This window comes from Pongo abelii, chromosome 18, assembly GCF_028885655.2.
Source record: "Pongo abelii isolate AG06213 chromosome 18, NHGRI_mPonAbe1-v2.0_pri, whole genome shotgun sequence".
Taxonomy (NCBI): Eukaryota; Metazoa; Chordata; class Mammalia; order Primates; family Hominidae; genus Pongo; species Pongo abelii.
Window position 1 is genome coordinate 55,747,550 of NC_072003.2, and position 27,882 is coordinate 55,775,431.

Sequence of the window (27,882 nt, forward strand, 5' to 3'; positions counted from 1 at the left end):
CTTTGGAATCACAAAAAGGTTTTAGTAAATATGTAATAGAATTAAACCAAAAAGGTAAAAATGCCAATCCTCCAAAACTGAGAGCAAAATAAAACAATGAACCTAACTCTACATCAAATCTTCTGTGGCATAACCAAAAGAGAAATAATCTCAAATGATTTTAAGATACAGTAATCTGACAGAAACTCCCTGCTGGGATATGCTGTAAAGACACAAAGAATTAACACACAAAAAATCTTAAACTGTTTTCAGCAATCATATTGTTGATAACAACTTGGCTAATATTCTTAAATGCTGTGTCTGTGCTGTAAGATGAAGCAAATAGCTATGCTGATACTGATTGGAGCCATGACATCCCCCCACTTTTTTTTAAGAGACCTTGCTCTGTCATCCCAGGCTGGAGTGCAGTGTCATGATCATAGCTCACTGCAGCCTCAAACTCCTAGGTTCCAGAGATCTTCTTACCTCTGCCTCCTGAGTAACTAGGACTACAGGCATGCACCACTATGCCCAGCTAATTTTTTTTTTTTTTTTTTTTTTGTTGCAGAGACTGGGTCTCGCTATGTTGCCCAAGGTGGTCTCAAATCCCTGGGCTCATGTGATCCTCCCACCTTGGCGTCGCAAAGTGCTGGGTTTACAAGTGTAAACTACTGTGCCCAGTCTGAAGCCATGATTTTCAAAGTGAGAGAGAAGAGACGCAGTAATAAAATCAAAGAGCCTATATTCATAAATTTGAATGGTAAATAGTATGAACTCATATTTTCTCATTGAAAAAAAAAATTTCCTAGCTCTATCCATTGAAAAGGCCTAAAAACAATAATCAACCCAGTAGCAATGAACATCTTCAGTGGTCAGACCATGATCTCTAAATACCATTTCTCATGTAAAAGAACCAGGACTCGAGAGAAATGGCTGGTTCCATATTTAGACTGGGAAATGTAACAGATAAGCCTAAAACATTTCATCACACAAGAAAACAAAGAACCAACCAAATTAATGGTACCATGTCCAAAGGCAACTGTATCCAACCTAAGGAGACTTCCATTGCCCACAGACTGGAAAATCCACCCGTAAAAGGCCAGGCGCGGTAGCTCATGCCTGTAATCCCAGCACTTTGGGAGGCTGAGGCGGGCAGATCATGAGGTCAGGAGATTGAGACCATCCTGGCTAACACGGTGAAACCCCATCTCTACTGAAAATACAAAAAATTAGCCGGGCATGGTGGCGGGCGCCTGTAGTCCCAGCTACTCAGGAGGCTGAGGCAGGAGAATGGCATGAACCCGGGAGGCAGAGGTTGCAGTGAGCCAAGATCGTGCCACTGCACTCCAGCCTGGGCAACAGAGCGAGACTCCGTCTCAAAAAAAAAAAAAAAAACTAGCCATAAAAAAGAATAATAACTGATATAAATCGAAACACATTAAATATGTTCAAATACATGAGTATATAAGGACTTAAAAATCTCACTGGTCACCCAGCATGCTGGAGACCAACGCATTATTTTAAAGCTGTTAAATAAAGCTGATAAAGAACCTGTCTTTTCTGTACAAACTGTACCTCAGGGAACCAAATAATTCATTAATTCATGAGGAAACATTATTTTTCATAGAAGTATTTCAACTAATATATGAAGAAAAGAATAACAGAATTAGAATATCACTATTTTGCAAACCCCAAAAGAAATAATGAATCTAGGCAATGATCATCAATGGCTGATAATATCATAAAAAGAAACAATCAAAAATTGCATGCTTCCTCATGGAAGTAAACAACACTACTCACGAAGTATTCTTGCCAAAATTTGAAATTGAATCTAATCAAGCCTCCAGATCTACCATTATCTTTCTACACAGGGGACAGAAGAATAATACTAAACATTACCACAAGGATACAACCAGCAAAATCCAAAATGGGACCCCCCAGGAGAGGGAGAGAAGAGACTGAGTGGGCAAGCAAAAGTGTGGATTAAAAGATTTCCAGCCAAATCCAATGTATGGACTTTGATCTGGATCTTGATTTGAACAAGCCAACTTAAAACACACATGTCCACATTTATAAGACAACTGGGAACATCTAAACAGATGAGGTATTTGTAATATTAAGCAATTATTGTACATTTTTCTAAGTGTGATATGGCATTGTGGTTTTTATACATACGTATGTGTGTGTGTATATGTATGTGTGTGTGTATATGTGTGTGTGTGTGTGTATGTGTATATATATGATATTGAAAGGCCCTTTGTCTGAAACAGTTGTGGCTAGAATTACACAATGTCCAAAATTTGCCTCAAAATTATCTAGTGCCTGAGAGGGAAAGAGGGTGAGTGTAGAGATGAAAAAAGATCGTCTTTAGTTGATAACTGTTGAAGTTAGGTGGGTGGTATATATGAAATCATTATATTCAAGTACTTTTGTATGTGTTTGAAATTTTCAACAATACAATTATTTTAAAAACCATTTACCTCTGAGCAAAACCATTATAATTATTTGCCAATAATTCGGCCTCTCAGGAAAAAACACAAGCAGCACTCTGGGTGAACTCTTGCCCCTAATATATACACATAAATTTCATCTATGATTTGTTAACTATTTTACTGAATTTTTTTCAGTACATTTTATTGGCAAGGTAAATTTGGCATCCTAGCAAGCACCAAGGAAGACCTGTACATACTTAACTTTTTTACTGTAAAGTGTTACATATTCAGAAAAATTCACAGAATATTTAATGAAGTCAAACAAGACATCAGACAGGAAGTTTCCCAATGTGTTTTTTCTGAACAAAGTCCCTCCTTCTCTAGGAGAAAATACTATCTTATATGATAATCTCTTCCCTGAATTTATTTATATTTTTATTTATTGCATGTTTCCCAAACTATAGTTTACTCTTTTCTCTAACTATACACATGGATACATTTTATAGTCTTTTAAGTCTGTCTTCTTTCAGTGTCCATTATGCTTATCAGATTTTTCCTTGCTCTTATGTGTCATGGAGATTCATGTGCTCTCACTGCCGTGTAGTATTCCATTGTATGAATATATCACAATTCATCCACTGTCGCTACACTGTTCATGCTAATTTGGATTGTTTCCACTTTGAGATTTTTATAAACAATGCCTTTACAAATATTCTTATACAAATATCCTGGTTTATAAGCATACATATAACTAAGCTGTAACTTTCCCTAAGCTATAAACCAGGAATAGAATTGCTGGGTCATAGAGGACATGCATTTTCAACTTTACTGATAATGCCAAGTTATTTTCCAAAGTCACTGTAACAATTTATACTTCTACTGGTAACATCTGAGAGTTGCTATTCCATACTGCTCACATTTTTAACCTTGCACCTGTACTAACCGTGACAAATACTCACATGTCCCTCATCAGACGAGCATCCTCAGCTCCAACCAGCAAACTTCGGATCAAATTAGAATGATCAGCCATGTCAGCACTGAGCTTCTGATGCACTGAATGATATTCATCCACCTAGAGACCATGAACACTCAGGAATGAAAAAGGCCTCACAAACTTCTTGAACCCAGACAAATGAGAAGACACTACTTACCAGATACAGAGACCCCCTTCTTTCCCCTGTTCACTTATACCAATTAAGCTACTTCCCATTATTTCACCTCTTTCTCAACAAGTTAACTCATCTGTGCTGCCTCCAATTTCAACAGGACATTCCATGCGAATCTTCCCCATGCTTTAGCACCAGGAGCCCCCACAACACACATATTAATATTTTAGGGATTTGCAGTGGGAATATTGTATACTTTGGGGCCAATCACAATCCTCTTTATTTTGCTCTTTTATCTTTAATTTGGGTTTTTGGAAAGACCTAAACTGAAGACCAAAGCAGATACTACAAATAAGATGAAGAGTTAACAAAGGAAAATGTTAATATTTAAATGCATCACCTTAAACCAAACAAAGCAAGCATGGTGCTCAAGAGCTAAACACTTCCTTTTATAAAAGAAATCCTTAAGTAGTAAACTCTCCAATACTAGTCCAATTTTTACTTCAAAAATTGCAAAAATTCTTGAAAACATCACTATAAGTACATTTGTAGTATCATTAATCTCCTCAAATATTATTAGACTACCACATTCTCACAAATGCATCTACCGCGTTCCCTCACCTTAACTAGCACCTTTCGTAATTCCTCAAAATAGACAGGAAAATCCGCTTCTACTTGAAGGTCTTCAATAGCAAAAAATGATGCCATTGACTGGATGATATCACCAGCCAAATCAATATCATCAGTATTTATAGTAATCTACCCAGAGGAAAAATAGAGAAGTTTAGCATCCTCAGATATTAGACAAACTTAGCTACAATAGTACCTGAATTTCCCCATACTCGACAAAATTATTGTGCATATATTTATATGCAGTGTTGAAAAAGGGAAGTTTAGCTCTCGAAGAAATTACAAACCGCATTATTTCCAGCAGCTAGCTAAAAGGTAAATCCTCTAGCCTTAGAAATTAAATGACAAAATCATCCAAACATTGAAAAATGTTTTTGTTGACCTCTGTATTTCCAATTCTTTCCAAATGAGACAAGGAAGAGATGAAGGGAAGGAGGCAGAAAACATCTATTCCAGATTACACCCCAGTGTCTAAGATGGCAACACTAACAGACTTAAGTCAAACCATGTGAAAAAAATAAAACAAAACATGTGGTTTTATGGCCTTGACACTGATGTCCCCCACCTCGCTTTAGATTGAATGGTAAACAGCACATGAGAAATATGCCCCTCTCATTCCATGGTCTAAGCGTTTGAATAAATAAATTTAAAAAGAAATCTATGCCCCATGATATGAAACATTACCTCTCCATTAAGTTTTATTTTTATATGCAGGTGGCCACCATTCCGTAAAGATGTGAAACACACTTGAAATGGAGCATTCTGAATGTGAGTGTCTTCTGGTAACAGAAAGTTCTGACTGAGCCATACGACAACCTTAAAAATGAACACAATGAAATGACCTCCATTTTTAAGGTACAGACATTCTTTTTTTTTAATATGCCTCTGGATATGAAGGTACAGCCATTCTTGAGGGAAGAGTTCTCCTTCTTTCTAGTTTTACTGCTTTGTTGAGAAAAAAAAAAGAATTATACTTCATCCCACACCAAGAAAATACTAAAACACTAGTCACACTCCCTTTTCTCACCTCACCTATGCTCTTAAGTAACATTCATAATTATGCCTGGCCCCACAGCAGACATGATTTCATAGCATCTTCTACTTAGACATAGTCTTACATGCAATGTACAAATGATTCAGGTATGATGCTGATTCTGTTACACAACAGCTCTTCTGTGGGTATAACCTGGACAATGTAGTGTGCTTAAAACCATTCCATTCTATTCTTTAAGAAACGTAAAATGAAGTATACATGGGCAAACACCACAGATATATCCACACAATAAGGAAAATATAAGTTTTAATGTTAATAGCAGTAACACCATACAGTGGCTTGCAACACAGGTTCCACATGAGAACCACCCATGAGGCCTTCTGGAAGGGCCCACCTATAGAGTTTGTGGTTCCACAGGCCAGGCAGGGGCCTGAGAATCTACATGATTAAAAAGTCCCACCAAGAATTCCAAAGCCCAGTCAAGGCTAAAGTCCACTGGTATTAGTCCTTTCAAATGTACAAGGTGCTACTGTTACACCAATCATGTAATCCTCAGGCCCCCCCAATAAGGTGGGTAAGATTATCCTCACCTATAGATAAGAAAACTGAGGCTCACACTGGTGAGGGGAATTCCCCAAGATCACTAAGAATTTAATGAGTTAACGTAGCGCTTAAAGCCAAAAACATTCTTAGCTCCAAGTCCCACTCTCTTTTCATCTTGCTGCAGGTTCCTCTTGAAATACTACACCAGGACAACCACACTAAGACCATAACGGAAAGAGAGGAATTAAACACTGGGAAGAATTCACCAATAACTGAGGATTGCTCAGATGCTTTTTCAAAGTGAGAGAAGGTATTCTAGCAATATTTTTATTACAGGTTACAAGCCACCCCCAAGTTAGAGAATTCTTTCATATCATATTTACTGCTACCAATATAACACATTCATGTAATTTTCCCTTTCTATAAAATAACATCTAAAGGATTCTACTGTGTAAAAGCATTGAAAGAGAAAAGCGAGATACTCACCCTCTGTGCCCGTTCTGCAATGGTAAAGTTAACATAACTGATTGGCTCACTGGCAGGGTCCAGGCTGGTCAGCGCATACATGGAGAATCGAGGGAGCTGTCTTGTCAATTCAAATACATGAAACTGGGTGCTATGGCCAATCAGTGAAACACAAGAGAATTGTTTTGTATAGAATGTTGCTTCAAAATGCAAAGCCCAGAAAATAAAGCCACTTCTGGGTCATCAATTGATATTTAAGGGTTTCACTTAAGAAGGAACCCCCAAAACACTTGAGGGTTAAAGTACTACAGTAATATATTAGGTTTGGGATTTAAAGACAGCATGAGTCCACATATATACCTGTATGCACTAAGGGTTTAAAATATCATAAAGGGGATGTAAAAAGTATCTTATCTTCCACAAATAGAGCAGTTTTTCTTCACTAGCTGAGGTTATATATGACTGTAATATAAAGGTGCATCCTAACTCTTGTAGTTTTAGTGGCCAAAACTACAAATTGACAAATCACCAACTAAACATTTTGTGATTATGAGATCCCCTGACTAAAAACAGAAAATAAAGATCTTAGCCGGGCGTGGTGGCTCATGCCTGTAATCCCAGCACTTTCGGAAGCCGAGGCGGGTGGATCACCTGAGGTCAGGAGTTCAAGACCAGCCTGGCCAACATGGTGAAATCCTGTCTCTACTAAAAATACAAAAATTAGCTGGGCATGGTGGTGAGCACCTGTGGTCCCAGCACTCAGGAGGCTGAGGCAGGAGAATTGCTTGAACCCAGGAGGTAGAGGTTGCAGTGAACTCAGATTGCCCCACTGCACTCCAGCCTGGGTGACAAAGCTAGACTCTGTCTCAAAAAAAAAAAAAAAAAAGAACCATCTTAAACTTACATATCAGTTTTTCCATTTTATTTTTACAGGTTTCAAATTGAGGAAATAAAAGGTCATGAGAAACTTTGGGTAGATAGAACCATTAAATGGTTTCTCAGGCCCCCAAGAATCCACTGGGCATATGGAAAATTTATACATCTTGCCATCCTCTAAGTGCTGTCCTGAAATGAACTGTGACTTGCAAAGGGTCACCTGCTTCTGTAACCCACGAATGCCTTCAAGTGCAGATCCACAGGGACATCTTTGGGAGGCGCAATAGGGATGCAGATGGAACTGGAGAGGTTGTGAATGCTGGGATGTACCACGTGGCTTTCACCTGTAAAAATTCCCTCTGCAAAAATCAATACTGCTCGGATGATGGTGTCTGCAGGGAAGAGTAAAAACAGTTTAAGAACAACTCCAACTTTGGGAAGCCGAGGCGGGCGGATCACGAGGTCAGGAGGTCGAGACCATCTTGGCTAACATGGTGAAACCCTGTCTCTACTAAAAATACAAAAAATTAGCTGGGGGTGGTGGTGGGCGCCTGTAGTCCCAGCTACTTGGGAGGCTGAGGCAGGAGAATGGCATGAACCTGGGAGGCAGAGCTTGCAGTGAGCCGAGACAGAGCAAGTCTCTGTCTCAAAAAAAAAAAAGAACGACTCCAAGATGGCACAGGTGCCTCTAAATACCAGCTGTGAGTACTGTCTTACCATTAGAAGTGGAAATGCATAATTCTGTATGAGCAGTTTGGGTCTCATTCCCCAGGCTGACTGACAGCGTGGTGTGGAGCCTGGTATTGGCTGGGATTATGCCCCGATGCCCATCGGCCTCGTTCAGTGGACTGGCCAATTCAGCCTGCAAAACACCCCACCCATTTCCTACTCAGTCACCAAAACACTGAACTAATATCAATTTTAAACAATATTGCTCTTCAGCTTCAAAAGACAGAGCCTCCAGCATCTTATTATTATAGTAATCTGATTCTTTAGAATTCAGAGAACTCACCTCATTAGCACTCCCTTGCTCTATCTGGCCCTGTGGGAAAATACCCTTGCCTCTTTCTATGGGTATGGTCCACTGTATCCCATCATGACTTTAACATTTTTTAAGTATTGTTCTTTTAAAGCAAGCAAACAAATTCCCTTGGTACATCAAATTCAAATACAGTAATGCATTACAGGACAAATTAAAGGAACATTTCAGCCAGTTTACTGTACGCACACACACAGTTTTTACAGTTGCCAATTTTTAATATATTTGTTTTTGAAAAAGATAAAAGACATTCTATACTGTTCTTGCCTTTTGTCATTTAGTAAGACGACAGATATCCTTCCATATCAGTCCAAGTATTCATTCTTTGAGCTGCTTAACATTCCTTAGCACATACTCCCTACTGCTGATGAACATCTAAGTTGCTTCCAGCTGTTTTCACTGCCATAAATAAATAGTGCTGCAGGAAATGTCCTTAAACAATCAGGAAAACATTTCTACAGTTTAACTACCTGGAAATGAAATTTCAAGATGAAAGGGTATATCCCCTCTCAATTCTGACACTGGCAAAAAGGCCACACCCTGGCAATGACACTCTCATGCTTCCATATTTGCTGATCCTCCTGGTCAGTCTCAACATTTCAGCCTCCATTACCCGGTCACATTAGGACCTACCTTGGCGTTTTCCTCATAGTTACGGAGTTCCAACAACAGATTCTGCTTCTTCTGACTCAGCTCTCGGATCAGGTCCTGCTCTACGCTGGTGTCCATGAGGTTCCCCCTCATCTCAGCCGTGCCAGGCAGGTAGCCCCGGACTGAACAGAAGGAAAAAAACCCAAGTAGAACCAGGTATACTTTTAGGTCATCAATTACCTGCTCTTAAAAACAAAAACCTAAGTTCTCCCCAACTCTGGTGAATTTATTAGAACTACAGGATCTCAGTACAAATACTTCCGGTGAAATTTCCTGATATTTTGACCCAATCAAATGGAAAATGTGACTTTTTAAGGATTTTTCTCATCCCAATTTACTTTCCCCATCCACTGAGCAGCAGATTAACTGTACGTGGCCATCCATCCGGTAATCTCCCTCTACCACACCGGCAATTGCAGAAGAAAAATTGTCCTTAAAGATGACCTCCCCAGTTCGGTCACTTCGAGCATCAACCTACAAATAAAACACAAATTTAAAAGTTGCTTATGCTACATGTTTAAAAACCACAAAATTTAAAAATAAAAATCAGCTTTAAAGGTCATTTAGTCTAGCAGTTTTCAAGAGTATTCTATGAAGCCCTACGACTTCTCAGGAGATACCTATGACTGCTGGGGCCAAGAGGGACCCTAAAGAGCCTCAACCAGCTGTGCTTTCTTCTTTTTAAATAAAAGCTGTTTTTCATATTGGCCTTCACACAATGCTTCATTTGAAGAAATGGGTCTGCTAACAGCCAGTACACATAGTACACACAGCACAGAGCAAAAGGGCATGGGCTTAATGGCCAAACCGCTCAGGTTCAGAATCTAGCTCTGCCACATACTATCCATGGCATCTTGCAAGTTTCTTAACCATTCTGTGCTTGGTCTTTTCATCTGGGGATCAATAACCAGAACATGGAGAAATTAACAGTACTATACCTCATTGGGTATAATTGAGGCCTAATGAAGTTAACATATATCAACAGGGCCTGACACACAGAAGTACGTAATAAATGTTAGCTCTATATAAAAATTGTATCTTTATTATATATAAATGTGTAAAGTATGTTGAATCTGAAGTTGAAAAACTACAGAGTTAGCCCAATCTTCCACCACGCAACCTTTTACAACAACCCTGTTAAGAGTCCCTCTTCCACATAAAAACTATTCAGATACTTTAGAGAGCTCTCCTATCCTCTAAGTCTCCCATTTCCAAGAGAGAGAACAAATAAATAAATGACTGATCAGAAACAAATGCATCTCAAAAGTGATAATAAATGACCATCACTTAAAATGAAGATTATGAGGCCGGGCACAGTGGCTCACGCCTGTAATCCCAGCACTTTGCGAGGCAGAGGCAGGCGGATCACGAGGTCAGGAGATCAAGACCATTCTGGCTAATATGGTGAAACCCTGTCTGTACTAAAAATACAAAAAATTAGCTGGGTGTGGTGGTACGCACCTGTAGTCCCAGCTACTGGGGAGGCTGAGGCAGGAGAATCGCTTGAACCCAGGAGGCAGAGGTTGCAGTGAGCCGAGATCGCGCCACTGCACTCTAGCCCGGGTGACAGAGCGAGACTCCGTCTCAAAAAAAAAAAAAAAGATGATTATGTTCCAGGCAAGGACACAGGTATTATCAACAAAAGGCTAGCTACAGAAAATCTAGCAGAGCAATCATTTCAATGACCAATGCTACTCACTATTTTTGTCTTTTCATAAACAATCTTATGGGCAAAACTTTGCAACCAAAACATAAAGTAATTTAGGTTACAGCCTACCCCTTGTATACAGTATATCACTGTCAAGTATTCATGCTATTAATAACATCATGGAAGCCTGAAAATTATGAATGCTAAAGCCTGTGAAAGAAGGAATGACTTGTATTTTTAACAAAGCACATTAACGTAGCCCTCTAACTCAGACTGACCTGAACTTGCTTCTTTCTAGTTAAAGCCTAGCTACCTAATGGCTTCTACCACTGCATTTCCACAATATTTAGCAAATAAGAAGGCTCATTTGCTAACTAAGAAGCAGGACTACAAATTAATATTTCTGTGGATATTCGGATCTTTTGCTTAATCCAACTGGGAGGTTTTACCCTGAAAGGAAAGGATGGCCCTCCAACTCATCAAATGATATACAAAAGACAAAGTTAATTGTCTAGCAGCATTTATTTAATATTTTCACACCTGTATTCACAAGTTGGATCTGTATATTTCCTTTTTGTATATTTATGTTAAATGTAGATAATCGGTTTTTCCACTTATATAATTTTCTTATCTTTTTCATGCTCAGGAAGAGATTACATAATAGAAATTCCTTAAAATTTCAAAAGCATTTAACTATAAAAATATCTAGGTCAAGAATTATATTTCAAGGTAACCTGACAAGTTTTCAAGTCTAGTAGTTTTCTAATTCTTAAGTCAGCCATAATAATTTATATTCCCTCAAACTATGATCCACTGCTATGATCTGAATGTTTGTGCCCCCACAAATTCCTATGTTGAATCCTACTAGCCAAGGTAATGAATGGTATTGGCAAGTAGAGCCTGTGAGAGGTGATTAGGTCATAAGGGCAGAGCCCCCATGAACAGGATTAGTGCCCTATAAAAGAAGGCCCAGAGAGATCCCTTGCCCCTTCCACCCTGTAAGGCTCCTATGAGGAAGTGGTCCCTCACCAGACACTGAATCTGCCAACATCTTGATGGGGGCTTCCCAGCCTCCAGAACTATAAGAAATAAATTTCTGTTGTTTATAAGCCACCCACCCTATGGTATTTTGTTACAGCAGCCCAAACCAACTAAGACATCCATTTCACAGACTTTCATATTTCTCAATAAGCAACTATACAGTCTTATAATTTTCAGTACCCATACTAATGACAAAACTAAGTGGAGAAGCAGAAACCAACACAACAGCTTTTTAGAATCTGTTCTTCACATAACACCAAAGGAATGCTTACAAGGTGCTAGAGAAAAGTAAAGATAAATCAAAGAAGAAAAGATAAGAGTTTGCTGATCCCCTTCAGGCAATCCAACACTGACAGACAAGAAAGCGAGGGCAAATGGTATCCATGGAGATCTGGCAGCTACCTAGACAGCTTCTAAGAAGACAATCCTGACTTGCCAAAAGACTGTAAAAAATTCTGATTTGAAGTTAAAAAAGGAAAGCAAGCAAAAGGATTTTATTTTAAAGTTATAGCTCAGAAAACAATATGCTAACATGATTCTTCCCATTAGTGCTAAGTTTTCAGGCAGTTTTGAAGATTTATTAGAAAAGAGCTATTCAAACAATTCCTTAAAACTCCTTTTTTACTGTTCTACTACCTAGAATCAATCTGGCTGATGGATTCTCAGCACTTCAAATAAGAGATTTAGAAAGAATCTCCCCAAAGATTTCCCCCAAACACCACTTAGAAGACTTACACTCTCTCACTGTGCAGCTCTTGACAATGATGGCAGGAATAATGTGTCAAGATTATTAAGTTACATGTGAAAACATTGCCAAGGAACGAACTGAAGTTTACATCCCAATGTTACTGTTCTAAGTCCTACAGCCAATACACCTTGGACAATTACTACTCTGAATTATATCTGAACTTTGCCATTCAAACTTACCTTCCCATTGGACCAACCAGTTATCAGTTCATTCACTCCATCAGAATTAAGGTCAAAAGCATGAATGCTCATGGCATGATTTTTTGACTGAAAAAGAATTTTAATAATTAGCACAGAAGTCTCACAATAAGTATCAAGTGCCTGAATATCAAAGGCTAAATTATACTAACTTTAATTCTCCAGTATCGGGCTGTTTTGTCATAAACTCCAACTGTGCCATTGGAAAGGGCATAACCAAATCGACTGCCATACATGGGACAAAGAGAGGTGACTATCTGCAAAACAATCCACAAAAACACAACATCTTTCCATTAAGACTCAGTTTACTGTCAAGTACGGCTTTATAAGACTTCACACTCCTTGTTACAACTATGTTAAAATTAGATTTAAAAGCGCTTCCAATCCATTAGTGGGGAATGTATTCCTCTTCTCTACGATACATGTCATCTACTTCAGAGTTGTATAATCAGATTTAAATAAACTCACAGAGTTTGGTGTTTTAGAGCAACCTTATGTGGCAAGTTTCAGAAAATTATTTTTAAAAAACACATGAAAACTGAAGGACTAAGGAAGAAATGAGCTAACTACACAAGATCGAGAATATGCATATACAATAGATATTATATATGTTCACCCAAGAGGCTTTAATGATTATTACTTAACTTATAACATCCTACAGTCTCAATTTTTAAAAGACTTATAACAATCCACAATTGAATATCTTACTTCATGTATACACTTTTCTTTCTATGATATAACTTGTTTGCTAGAGGTAAAAGAAAGAACACATAATCCTTTGAAAAGTAAAAACCCAGGCACATGGATTTGTGTAGTATATAACAATATACAGAATGCATATATGATACAGAAATATTTATAGGACTGTTCAAGGATTTGACATCCTTAAAAGGATAAAATTTTAGGTACTGAACAAAACTCGCCTTTAAAGTTAAAACCAAAGCTAAATGATATCCATGAACCTGCAGATCTACTTTCTAATTCTGCTCCTAATACAAGAGATATTAAGAAATAAATTGTATAAAGCAGAGAATAGTTATATAATTTCCTTTACACCTACAGCTTTTCTACAAAACCACCCACTTCACTTAACTATGAATACAAAGTGCTGTGTAGGATTCCAGAATTATTTAGCTCAAGGCATTCTTCTGACAATACTTCATACTGTTCAACTGCCAAGTGAATCATGATTTTGCTGATCTTGGAAATGATATTTGAACTAGGAGCAAAACCTAACAAAGAGAACAGGAAAATGGCCCTGCAAATGAACGTTATGAAGTCCATATTTTCATAAATTTAGCCCCAGATTCCTGAGCTCCTTTACTGCTTCCTTAGTTCACCAATTTCTTCCTTTTGTGGACTAGAAGATCAACAAGTCCCCTCAAATCCCTAACTCTATTCCAGGTTCTTGTCCTCTTTTTCCAGGATTTAGGAGATGTTTCAAAGAATTCAGTCTCCTCAAATCTAATATTAACAAGCAATAAAAATCCAATAAAATCTGAATGATTCCCACCAAAGGAGAAAAGATTTACCACAAATTAGAATGAAAGGGATATGAGAATGCGGGACACAGCATCTATCAGCCAGGGATTCTCAAGTTGTTTTTTTGGTGGTGGGGGAGGTTGCAAACCCCTTTAAGAATGTAATGAAGGCTCTGGGCCCTCTCTTCAGAAAGCACATATAAGCACATACACACAAAACAGACTCCCGGGCCAGGCATGGTGGCTCATGCCTGTAATCCCAACACTTTGGGAGGCTAAGGCGGGTGGATCACCTGAGGTCAGGAGTTCAAGACCAGTCTGGCCAACATGACGAAACCCCATCTCTACAAAAAATACAAAAATTAGCTGGGCGTGGTGGCAGGTGCCTCTAATCCCAGCTACTCGGGAGGCTGAGGCAGGAGAATCACTTGAACCTGGGAGGCGGAGGTTGCAGTGAGCCAAGATCACGCCACTCACTCCAGCCTGGGCGACAAGAGCGAAACTCCATCTCAAAAAAAAATAAAATAAAAAACAGACTCCTGTATAGACATCCATCCTCAGACTGCTCCTTTTGGCACCCATTTCTCCTCTTCATTTCTTCTCTGTCCACAATTATCATCTTACATCATGATAACTGTGAATATATAAAAAGTACAGTAGGACTAAATAAAAACTGATGACTCTTGCTATAGGATAAATTAGTTAAAATCATTGATAATACTGTACATCAATGTGTAGGTTTTGCTTTTTGTCTCCTTTTATAGTTAGGGGAAAAGAAGTCTGACCTTCTTAGACAGCTTTTATGAGTGACATGAAGCAAGTAATTTAAAGACAAGTGGCCAAGGTCAGTTTTGAGACTAGTGCCCTCAAGCTTTTCTGATACAGACTCCTAAATACCACATAACTAAATTTTGCAGAATCCCACCATTCTGATCTCTAAGACTCTCTTTTACTGGTTTCTTTCTGTTCATTTACAACGTTCACAAGCTATTGCTCCTTTATCCTCTTCTTATTCCTTAATTAAGAATATCTTAGTTTTTTCTGTTTGAGTCTTGCCCAATCCTGGAAAACTAGCAGCAAATAAATATCCTAAGAATGCCAAAACCATAAAGGATACAGGTAATCTTTAGATACTGCTTTTTACTTTATTTTTGTCTTTATTTTCCTAACTCTTAACACTGTTACTTTTTAAAAATTTTATTTTTGAGACAGAGTCTTGTTCTGTTGCCCTGGGTGGAATGCAGTGGCGTGATCATAGCTCACTGTAGCCTCAAGCTCCTGGGCTCAAGGGATCCTCCTGCCTCAGTCTCCCAAGCAGCTGGGACTACAGATGTGTGCCATCACCTTCTGGCTAATATTTTTATATTTTTTGTAGAGATGGAGTCTTGTTATGTTGCCCAGGCGGGTCTCAAACTCCTGGCCTCAAGTGATCCTCCCACCTTGGCCTCCCAAAGCACTGGGATTACAGGTATGAGCCACTGCACCAGGCCTAAACATCACTTTTTAAAAATAAAGTTTAAACTCTTTAAGAAATATCTCAGGTTCAGTTACATGAGTGATTCTAATCACAAGTTCCATAATTTTTAAGTTTACCTATAGAAATGTGCCAAAGAAGTACTGAATTTGCAGGAAGAAAAAAATATAAACATCTCATTTATGCACTTCAGCCCTATTGAATACACATGATGAGGAGGAAGAGGCATAAAGCTTCAAATGCTGACCATGACACTTCATAGCCAAGACTATGTACAAGTAACTTAACAAAAATACAGGCGCAGTGGGTCACCCCGTAATCCCAGCACTTTGGGAGGTCAAGGTGGGCGGATCACTTGAGGTCAGGAGTTCAACACCAGCCTGGCCAACATGGTGAAACCCCGTCTCTACTAAAAACACAAAAATTACCCAGGCGTGGTGGTGTGTGCCTGTAGTCCCAGCTACTCAGGAGGCTGAGGCATGCGAATCACTTGAACTGGGAGGTGGAGCTTGCAGTAAGCCGAGATCGCACCACTGCACTCCAGCCTAGGCGACGGAGTAAAACTCTGCCTCAAAACAAACAAACAAACAAACAAAAAACCAGAACACCATTTTCCTCAACTATGGAAATAATAATAATTTATCTTCCTATTAGGGTTGTTGTAAGGATTCAATATGTCACTTCATATAAAGTACTTAGAGCACTACCTGGCATACGATAGGTACATAATAAATGACTGCCATTATTATTATTTGCATGTATTAACTCATTAAAAGAAATGCCTTTATGTATTCAACTATACTCAATATTTTTCTCTATTTAATCAGTCTTTTCAAAACATATCTTAATTAGGATTTTTATTGCTTTTCTTTCCATAACATACAGCTCTGTCTGACCACCCGCCCCCCGAGTTTTTATCCTAAAACCACCTGGGTTGGGAGATGCCCCAGCCCTCTCACTTGATGTTTCATCTGACAGTACTGATCTGTCTTGCTCAAGGTTACCGTAGTTCGAGGTGGAGCTTCTTACCTCTGTTTCTGTCATTTCTGCCACAATCTCATCTTCCTTAAAAACTCGGATATCAAAATCCTCAGATCCAACAAGAAGCTGAAGGGGAAATATCATACAGGTTTAGGTGAGTAAGTGCAAACAACAAAATTTCTGTAAACAAAACAAAAATTTGCACAATACTTTGCATGCTGCTTCTGCCACCCAAGATTGACAACCTCCTAATCGTTTGATGCTCAGAAATGCTCCCTCTAATGGGAGGATCAGCAGATTCAATCAATGAAGAAACAGGGGCTACTGCAGCTTTTATCCTGCCATGGGAGCTGCACATCTTGCCAGAATACGTTATTTCCCTGAGTACCTGAAAAGGCTCCCTGGATCAGCAACTTTCTCTGCCTACAGATGGAAGCCCTGTTCAAACACCAGAGTCCAGTGTCCATGGACAAGAGACGGACAAGTTGGTGTCCAACACAGCACGTCACACCTGCTGACTGCTCAAGAAGCTAATTTCTAGGGTAACCATAAGAGTAATTTCAAAGGCTAAAAGCCAATCTCTAAAACATTTAGATTCCTCAAAACAGTTGGCCAAAATTGAAAACTATATACTAATATGGTTTCAAAGCATCAGGAGCAATTCATAAGACCGTGAATATGACTGAAATCCCAACTCTTCTACCCTCTCTGCCCTCTCCTGTGTCTCTGAAACACCATGGCTTTGATCTTTGTATTTATTACACAAGCACAAGTGATTCATTGTTCAAAAGAGAAGAGAAAGACGAATGAGGCCAATTGGCTGATCATTTAGGCAACAGAGCACCAAAATCAGTTCTGTCAACACTAATGTCACTGTCATGGCAAAATTTATTTGGCTGAACACACAAGAGAGGTATCTCCTCCCCCACATACCTCTTTCTTTCCATCACCATCAAAGTCACACAAGGCCAAGGAATTAACATTGTCTCCAGTAACCTGAAAATAAAACCCCAAACCATTAGCATGCCATCGTTTCTCCATTTACTCCAAATATATTAGCTACATGAAGGAGAGGATTATACAAAACACGAATTAATGCTATTCGAATTATTCATATCCTTTTTTAATGCACAGAATTATAAATATTATTACTCAGTAGAGTTGGTGGTTAAAAAAGAAGAACATTAAAAGTAAAAATGCTTAAGGGTACCAAAAAGAATGTTTTCTTCTTCATACCGTCCAAAAGAGATCACTTCCTTCATGATTGAAACCTTGCAGAGCACAATTGCCACCAATAATCGCAAGAGGGGAAGAAATGTCTCCCAATGTCCCCAGCACAATTGCATTTGCCCCATCTGCTACCTAAGAAAAGTAAAAGGACACATTATCTTAGACACGATAATCTGCAGGCACACTGAAGGTAAGTTATATCCATATTTTTATTTGGATACCCAAATTCCTCTGTCATCATTTGTGAGAAGCCAGATGGTCTCCTGAGAGGGCAGCCAGGGCTGTCCACTGAGATCTAACCCTGTGGCTTCTGCAAGGATGAGCACAGATACAGGGTAAATCAGAGCCTTGGCTTTCACACTAAGCCACTACAAAACGCTGCTACAGTACTCTGGGAGCTCTCTGGGACCACAAGTTCCAGAGGGCAAATTCTCCAGAGAATCAAGACTTACGCCTTTAAGCACCCAAACTTTGTAATTTATTTTAATCATTTTGGATGGAAATCTTTTTAATACTTGTAATCTACTTATTTACTACTCTTTTTAACTTTACTATTCTTTGTACTAAAAAATACAAAGAATAAAAAAACACCCATGGTCCCACCATCTAAAATAAATATCTTAGACTTCTTGAATAAATTATGTAAGTTAATTTATTTTTGAAAGACTCAAGGACATCTTTGTAAACACTGTTTATGGTACAGGAAAATAATCGTTACTTATATAATCTTTAAGTGGGAAAACTATAAAGATTGGCTATATAGGAAAGAAAAGATTTCATAAGAAATTAAAACTGTTAAATGGCCAAAGAAATAATAAAGTTAAAAGGTAAACAATGAAGTGGGAAAAAACCCTTGCAATATATAAGACAAAAAGTTAATATAAAAAAAAGGTTAATAAAAGGCAAATTAATACAAAAATGGTAAACACCCCAACCAAAAAAATAAACAAACAGGACATATTAGAGATGAAATACACTCAACAAACATGAAAAATGTTCTTTCTCACAATATATCATTTTTCAGTTTTTGGATTAGCAATGAAAAAGAACAATAATATCCACTACTAGTTAGGGTGTAACGAAACAGGCACGATCATTATTGAGGGGGGTGTGGAAAATGGTAGTCTTTTTAGGGAGCAATTTACCAATGCCTATCGAAAATCTCATTTTTAAAAAAGTCTTTGACTAGGCAATCGTAAAGCTGAGTCCCTGTAATGTTAATTTATGTGTCAACTTGGCTAGGCCATGGTACTCAGATATTTGGTCAAACATTATTCTAGAGCTGCTGTCAGGGTATTTTTCAGACGACATTAACATTTAAATCAGTAGATTTTGAGTAAAGCAGATTATTATCCATAATGTGGGTGGACCTCACACATTATTTGGCCCACACATTAATTGGGCCAAATTTTGAGTAAATTGAGCAGATTTTGAGTAAAACAGATTATTATTCATAATGTGGGTGGGACTCACACATTAATTGGCCCACGCACATATGGATAATAATCTACTTTACTATTAAGTCCTTCAATACTTTCTATTAAGTACTTTCTATCAAGTACTGAAGGACTTAATAGAAAAAAGACTGACCTCCCCCAAGGAAGAAGGGATTCTACCAGCAGACAGCCTTTGTACTTGAGCTTCAACATCAATTATCTCCTAGATCTCCAGCCTGCTGGTCCACCACGCAGATTTTTGACTTGCCAGGCTCCACAACGGCATAAGCCAATTCCTGAAAATAAATATTTCCCCCTCTAATATGTACATATCCTATTGGTTCTGTTTCTCTGGAGAACCCTGACTAATACAGTCCTAAACTCAATTTCACTTCTGAACAAAAACAATGTGACCTTGAAATAGGCAAAGGGCAGAAAAAGTCCTAACCACTAAAGAAAAAATGTGATCAGCTGGACTTCACAAAAATGCAAAACTTTTGCTCATCAAAAGACACATGCCTAGTGGAACAAGCAACAGGCTGGGAGAAAATATATAAATCTGACAAAGAGTTTGTATCAAGTATATCCAAGAAATGTCTACAAATCAATAATAAAGAGACAAACTACCAATAAAAAATAGGCAAAAGACTTAAGACACTTCACAGAAGACACATAAACGGACAATAAGCACAAGAAAAGGTGCTCTGCATCAATGATTATCAGGGAAATGCAAAACGAAACCACAGTAAGATATCACTTCACACCTTCCAAAATGGCTAAAATTAAAGACTGGCAACAACAAATGTTGACAAAGGATGTGGAGCAACTGGAACTCTCCTACACTGCAGGCAGGAGTGTAAAGTGATACAACCACTTTGCAAAAACAGTTTGGCAGTGTCATAAAGTTCTTATAAACCATACAGCCCAGCAATTCCACTCTTGGGTATTTACCCAAGATAAACTAAAACATATATCCACAAAAAGTCTTATACAAAAAAGTCTTATTAAAAACAAGTCTTATACGAAAATGGTTGTTAAAAACTGAAACAATCCAAATGTCCGTCCACTTCTCTATCACCGAGAGAGTGGATAAACAAACCATAGTATATTCACATAATGGAATATACTATTTTTGTTACTTAGCAACAACAACAAAAGACTACTTTTATATGCAACAACATGGATAATTCTTGCAAGTATTATGTTAAGTGAAAGAAGCCAGACACTAAAGAATACATTCTGTATGATTCCATTTGTATGGAGTTCAACAATAGGAAAAGCTAATCTAAGCTGACAGAAGTCAGAACGGTGATTGTCTATGGGAGATAGAAATTGACTGGAATGGGGTACAACAATATTTTCTGAGGTGATGAAAATGTTCTCTATTTTTATTGGGGTATTGGTTATAGGGATCCAAACTCATTGAACTGTACACATAAGGTCCATGCATTTTCATGTATGTACATTTTACCTCAACAAAAAATAGACAAAGAAGAAAACCAGCCAAATGCAGTGGCTCACATCTATAATTATAACACTTTGGGAAGCTGAGGCAGGAAGACTGCTTTAGCCCAGGAGTTTGACACCAGCCTGGCCAACATAGTGAGACCCCATCTCTCTAAAAAATAAACAATTAGCTGGGCATGGTAGTACACACCTGTAGTCCCAGCTACTCAGAAGGCTGAGGTGGGAGAATTGCTTGAGCCCATGAGGTCAAGGCTGCAGTAAGCCATGATCATGCCACTGCACTCCAGCCTGGGTGACAGAGCAAGACTCTGTCTCAGAAAACAAAAACACAAAGAAAGAAAACCATCTGCATTTTCAGGAACTTATCCTCAGGAAATAATCAGGGAAGTGGCCAAAGAGATACAGTTATTACACTATGAACTGTAATAGAGAAACAATGGAAATAACATAAATGTTCAACAACATGGAACAGTTAAACAAATTATATTAACACAATGAAATACTATAGAACCAATAAGAATGACATAACGGGTATGTAGTAACTTCATATAAAGATGTTCACAACATATTATGGAAGGAAAGAGCCACACATAACAGCCAGGGAGTGGAATGTCCATTAACTGATAAATGGATAAATAAAATGTGGTATATACATACAATGGAATATTATTCAGCCATAAAAATGAATTACTGACACATGCTACAACATGGATCAACCTTGAAAATATTATGCTAAGAAAAAGAAGGCAGTCACAAATGATTACATATTATATAATTCCATTATTTATGAAATGTCTAGAATATGCAAACTTCTAGAGACAGAAAGTAGAAAACTGGTTGCCTAAGGTTAGGAGGTTAAAGAAAAATGGGGAGTGATACTAATGGGTATGGGTTTTCTTTTGGGGGTAATAAAAATGTTGAAAATTGAAGGTTGTACAGCTCTCTGGATACACTAAAAACCACTGAATTGTATACTTTTAAGTAGGTTAGTTGTACATGTGAATCATATCTTAATAAAGCTGCTATAGGGTAAAAACAAGTAAAAGGCTACGTGTATATATGATCCCATTTTACTACAAAATGTATTCATATATGCTTGGTAAAAAATCTGGATTCAAAAATTCAACAGTTAAGTGTTCTTTCTAGATGAAAAAATAGGTGTAATTTCTTTTACTTTTTACTTCCTTATCTTTTCTGTAATAAATATGAATTGCTTGGGTATTAAAGTTGCAGCAGCCTGTAGGTGGCAGGCTACAGTAAGGGCTTCTACAAACTATTGCACTAAACCTGAATGCAAGTCCACCAGGAGACCTGTCTACTGGCTTCCCAGCTCTTGGCTGAATCCTCAACAGGAGATCTTGACAGATGGTAGTATCACAGATATACCTCATAGAGATAAGCTCGAGTGTCACCAAGTGATTAGCAACCATAACCAAATAAATATGTTCCGAGTACATAAAGCAGATGTTAACAGCAAAATCTCCATGTTGTTTACCTATACTATAACAGTCATACAATAAACAGACCAAAATAAATGATCTGATCTCTTCTAAGCATACAAAATAGACATTAATGAGTAATGACAATTTTATGGTTATAAAGGTTATACTTGCCTCTCTGTAGAACAAATCCGAATTATTGTAGACATCATAAGCCAAAAGATTAGTCTGTGTCCCCACTAAAAGGGCATCATAGCCAAGCTCAGGGTTCAATACGCCTGCAGTCAGGCAGCTGACTGCCTGGTTAATGTTGAGAAGAGAAACATCAGATTCCAGGGGGCTCTGGAAGACCCTGGATGCACTGACATGCTGGTTCCGTGTATGAGGATTATGAATAAAAACCTGAAACAAAAATAACTAATTACATTCCTTTAAAATATAAAAAATTAGTATCATACATTTTTTTAAAAAAGAACCAGGTTATTAACACATCAACATTAACAAGAAGTTACTTTAATCTCCTATGAAACTTAAAACACTCGTACATAGTTCAATGCATGGACAACTTTCAGTCATTATGAAATCATGGAAATCCAGTGGTTCTTAGCCTTGTAAGGAACAAGGTAATGAACAAGATCTAGTCACTACTTACCAGGCCAGCTTACATGCTCCCCACCAGCAGGATGTCAAAGCACTCTTAGAAGCTAGCCTTTTCCTGATCAACCTAGAATAAGCTGCTACCACCTTCAATGTGATTGCCACCCACCAAGATGATCATGGAAAACAGAATAAACACTTCCTTTATTATCTTTCATCTGAACACCTAATGAATTCACTTCCTAGACCTTAAAATGGTCTGCTAGTTAGTAAACCTGTTTCACAAACTTAAACTGAGTCATGCAAATCAAGTATCTTGAAGGCTTTCACAGTTTATACCAGTGACATAGAACTAAGTAATTAGCCCAAAGATAATAAATTCAACAGTTTCAACTATCATAAATATAATCTGAGTGTCTGCATAAATTATTCAACTTTCCTAGACTTCACCTGTAAAAAGGAGGTTTGGACTATAAAATGCATTCTTAAGAGGGGCGAGATCACTCCCAGGACAGGTAAATGGGTTTGCGATGGGGAATCGTGTAGCCCTTCGCAGGACCACAGTACAAAAAGAGATATAAAGTATATCTGAGGTATCAGAGTTTCACTGGGGAAATTTTCATGGTCTAAAAAAGTTCCAAGGTGGGCAATATGACAAAAAAGGTTGGGGGGGATGAAAAACACTGGACTAGGGATCCCTCTAGCCCCTTCTAGTTCTAAAATTTGTAAAATTTACATGAGTATTTCATCTCTTTCACATAAATCCAAACAGACTTAATTTTAAATTAATACCTACCCAAGGCAGCCTATTCAACAAAAAATAATTTTCAAAAGAATTGACTAAAAACATAGAAAACATGTGCAGCCACTGAACACTGCCTTCATGTTCCGTTTGTGTAACACTTTATAACATGCTTTGGTCAATGTTAATTGCATTTGAACCTGACACCAACCCTTGATTTCCACATGAGGTCGGAAGAGTTAAGGCCCTTTGCCAAGGTCTTGAGACTGGTGACAGGGCTAAGACAAGAGCCTGGTGTGCTCCAGACCCTGTGCTCCAGCCACCACCACATCACACTTCCTTTTATAACAGTTCTGAACAAACCAATTCTTACAGAGTTTTCCAGAAATCCAATATGCTGAGAAAGAACAGGAGGGGAAATAGCTCACGGGCTCCATATTCATTCTTACTGGAATGGGAAGAGTTTGCAATTTTTATCAAGAGCAACAAGGGTCTCAGGAGTCAGACTCCCCGCCAGTTCCCTCCTGCTGTTCTCTGCACTCAGAGAGTCCACAGGGAGACAAGTCTGTCCCTTCAGGCAAGGAAAGAAAGCCAATCTCAGTCACATGACAAAAAGACCACTCCCAGGGCTTTCAAAGGACTTGCTGAAGTTCACACGTTTGTTCTAGCTGAGGAGGTGCTGCAAACAATATAAATTCAACTGACCCCTAAGCATTACCATGAGAGAAAAAACGTCCCCAGAGGAAAACTCTAATATTCACCCTGCAAGAGATTCCTTTTATTTATTTATATGCTTTTTGAGATGGAATCTTGCTCTATTGCCCAGGCTGGAGTACAGTGGTGCAATCTCAGCTCACTGCAACCTCTGCCTCCTGGGTCCCAGCGATTCTCCTGCCTCAGCCTCCCAAGTAGCTGGGATTATAGGGGTGCGCCACTACACCCAGCTAATTTTTGTATTTTTAGTAGGGACGGGTTTTAGTCGGCCAGACTGGTGTCGAACTCCTGACTTCAGTTGATCTGCCCATCTCGGCCTCCCAAAGTACTGGGATTGCAGGTGTTGAGCCACCATGCCCGGCCAGAGATTCCTTTTAGAAAAAAATCCTTGCTAAGGCCCAGAGTCAGCTGCATGTTCACAACAGGGTCCCAGCTGTAAGGATAAAGTCCTGTTTCTAGAGATGCAGGCTTCAACCCTAGCTGGAATGTTTTCATTGCTTTTAAGAGAATATATTCATGGCATTACTTGAGTCATAAAATACTACTAATTCTTTTTAAGGTCTCAAGATAAAAGATCAGGTCAGAACTTTTTAGATTTGTTTACAGAGCTGAACACAAAGTATCCATCCAATTACACAGGACAAGGGATCTCCTTTATTTTATTTATTATTATTATTAGGCCATTTTCGACAACAGCCCTACAATCAAGCGTTCCTGCCTTCCACTCCAGGTCACACTCTATCTAAGGGCTGCCCTAGGGACCTCTGCCCGATCTCCCTGCTTCTACTCCGACACCTACCTCCCTACATCCCGTCACAGAACATCTGTTCTCCACATACCAGCCAGTTAGCCTTCATCTAAAACATAAAGAAAATTCCAACACCCATTTTATCAAAATCCTCAGGGACTTCCTAACTTACTCAGTATAAAAACCAAGGTCTTTGCCATGGCCTACAGGTTCCTATATGATCTGGCTTGTGTCTACCTCATGACCACTCTCATTGCCTTCCAGCCCCTGCGGCTTCCTTGTGCTCCTGAAACACACCATACATATCTCCAGCTCAAGGCCCTTGCAGCTGCAGATCCCTCTGCCTCCAAGGCGCTTATCCCACAAATCTGCAGAGCTTGTTTCCTCAGTTCCTTCAAACATCTTATCAAATGTTATTAGAGGCCATCTGACCACCTGTCTAAAACAGCAAGCTCCCATCATACTGAATCCCTTATTCTTTTTCTCCTATGAAAACACTTGCATATTCGATTAACTGCCCGGTTCCCCTTCTCAAATATAAGCTCCAAGGGGGCAAAAATTTGTCTGTCACATTCTCCAATGCACCTGCAGAGCTAAGAAGACTGCCCAGCACATAGTAAGCCCTCAGATTAGGGGCTGAGTTAATACCAATGGGATATTTTCAGCCCATTTATATATCTGCTATGCACCTACAGCACAACCAACATGAAGTTGTTTTTGGCATTTGTCAGTGCTTTTTTTTTTTTTTTTTTTTTGAGACCGAGTATCACTCTGTCGCCCAGGCTGGACTGCAATGGCACGATCTTGGCTCCCTGAAACCTCCACCTCCTAGGTTCAAGTGATTCTCCTGCCTCAACCTCCCGAGTAGCTGGAATTATAGGCACCCACCACACCTGGCTAATTTTTGTATTTTTAGTAGAGACAGGGTTTCACCATGTTGGCCAGGTTGGTCTCGAACTCCTGACCTCAGGTGATCTGCCTGCCTCAGCCTCTCAAAGTGCTGGGATTACAGGCATGAGTCACTGCACCCAGCCTGTCAGTGACTTCTAACTGTAACAATAACTAACATCATGATGTGCCAGACCCCATATTAATAGCTTAACTCTGTTATACTACTTAATGAAAATGAAGGCTTATTTTTTACTTCTGTATCCCAAGGCATATAACATACAGTATACATGGAAGTGTCCTAAAAACTATAAATTATTACACAAATCCTAGCTTATTAAATCCACACTGGATCAGAGAACATGCACTCTGACCACATTCCACACTTTCTAGTTGAGTGGCTCCAAGCACTGTGTTGAACCTCTCTGAACTGCAATTTCTAGTCAATAAAGTGAGAATCATAAAAAGAAAATAACAGGTAACAATTAGTGACCACTCCTATATGTCAAACACTTTACATGTATTAACTTTTTTAAAGCTCATGACCCCACGTATTAGGTACTATTATTATGTGCCTTGCCCAAGGTCATGAAATTAGCAGGCACTGGAGCCAAGAAACACCATACCTATGCCATGCTGCTGCTGTTGGCCTTGTAGCAACGACGCTGAGATGACTCATGTAATAAAGTTTTGTGCCTGTTATAAGTTATTAGCGTTGTCACTACATTCCATGTATTTTGGGCATGCCTCCGTCAAATACACAGGGCTCTGATTTGCCTTGTCTGTTAGCTTCTGGACTATAAGCTTTCTGAAAGTAGGGAGTCCTTTTACATCCGAGTCTCCAAAATCTATACAGAAGGTGTTCAGTAGAAGTCTGATGAATGTTAAATGATGTCTCTTTTATCTCTTTGACTCTCACACCTTGCCCAGTAATCGCACATAGTAAACACCTAATACTTAGTGAATAAATTACGGGGAAAGAACTGAATGTACATGGGCAAGGATCAAAAGTGCAATTTGAATAAGTTAACTTTTGTATTGCATTCTTTTGTCGTTGTTGTTCGGTAAAGGACTGTGAGAGGCTGGGTGCAGTGGCTCACGCCTGTAATCCTAGCACTTTGGGAGGCCCAGGCGGATAAATCACCTGAGGTCAGGAGTTCGAGACCAGCCTGGCCAACATGGTGAAATCCTGTCTCTACTAAAAATACAAAAATTAGCCAGGCGTGGTGGCCGGCGCCTATAATCTCAGATACTCAGGAGGCTGAGGCAGGAGAATTTCATGAACCCAGGAGGCAGAGGCTGCAGTGACCCGAGATCGCGCCACTGCACTCCAGCCTGGGCGACAGGGCAAGACTCCGTTTCAAAAAAAAAAAAGAAGCGGTGTGAGAGAGTCGGAGGAATTCCGACTTCCAAGTGACAAGCAGAGGGCCCTGGCTTGAATCTGGGGGTCGGTTATTACTGCTAACCCGAACCAAACCCCTTCTCTCAGGAGACGTCTCTTTTCTAAGCTCCCTATGTCCAGGGACCCCGACCTCGCCTGACACTAAGTGCCTGACGACAAGAAAACGTCAACTTCTCAGAAAAGCTCTTCCTCTAAGACCCCACCGTCCTCTGCAGGATGGAGCTACAAGGGGCTCGCCGACCGGTTGCCGGGCAACACGGGCTGGGGGCGGGGTCGGAGAGGGGGCGGGGTCCCAGGGCGTGGCCGGCGGAGGTCCTGTGGTTCCCTGGGGCCCGGGCTCCCTGTGGGTGGGAGCGGTTACCTTGCCCGCTTGGGTGGCGGCCGCCAGGCACGGGTGAGTCCCGTCGTAGCGCCCTATGGCCACCATTCGGGGGCTGATTTTGTGGCGCAGTTTCAGGGTGAACACAGGCAGCAGCATGATGGCGGCAGCTTAGGGGAGGAGGGCTGGAAGCTGGAGGCCAGCGCAGCGGAGCTGGCCTCACGCGCCCGGATGAGGAGTGCAGGGACACTACCTGCGCGGCCCCAGCCGCCGCAGGTCGGACGCGAAACAGCCCGGGACGAACCCGTCCAGGTGCCGCCTGCTCCTCCTGCGGCTGCGCAGACCCGTCCGCTCCTTCTGCGGCTGTGCGGTGGAGCCTTGGCGCCTTTTGCGGCTGCGCAATGGAACCCCTGCTGGGCCGCGAATGCAGTTGTTTCCCACTGCAGTAATTTACTCCTGCGGGTTAAACTCCACTGACGAGCCTACATGCTCAGCCCAGAGCCTTCCCCTTCTAGCACCACATCCAAGCTGCACCCTGCAAACTTCACACAATGCTACCGCACTCCAGAGGGTCATTAATTCAAGAAGTATTTCTTGAGTGTCGGCTCTGTCCCT

At 39.7% G+C, this 27,882-nt stretch overlaps 1 protein-coding gene across 1 annotated transcript in view; it reads right to left on the bottom strand.

The window, feature by feature from the left end:
- BBS2 (Bardet-Biedl syndrome 2) overlaps positions 1–27,552 on the bottom strand; it is a gene marked incomplete at its 3' end in the record, with an annotated part of 36,710 nt that extends 9,158 nt beyond the window's left edge. Inside the window, 15 exon segments of the mRNA NM_001132391.1 lie at positions 3,371–3,483; positions 4,139–4,276; positions 4,832–4,963; positions 6,171–6,300; positions 7,246–7,417; positions 7,743–7,887; positions 8,698–8,837; positions 9,054–9,189; positions 12,332–12,418; positions 12,502–12,606; positions 16,334–16,411; positions 17,219–17,281; positions 17,522–17,647; positions 22,032–22,259; positions 27,310–27,552. Coding sequence (NP_001125863.1) covers positions 3,371–3,483; positions 4,139–4,276; positions 4,832–4,963; positions 6,171–6,300; positions 7,246–7,417; positions 7,743–7,887; positions 8,698–8,837; positions 9,054–9,189; positions 12,332–12,418; positions 12,502–12,606; positions 16,334–16,411; positions 17,219–17,281; positions 17,522–17,647; positions 22,032–22,259; positions 27,310–27,426 — 1,910 coding nt within the window. The 5' untranslated portion in view covers positions 27,427–27,552.
- Positions 27,553–27,882: the final 330 nt, after the last annotated feature.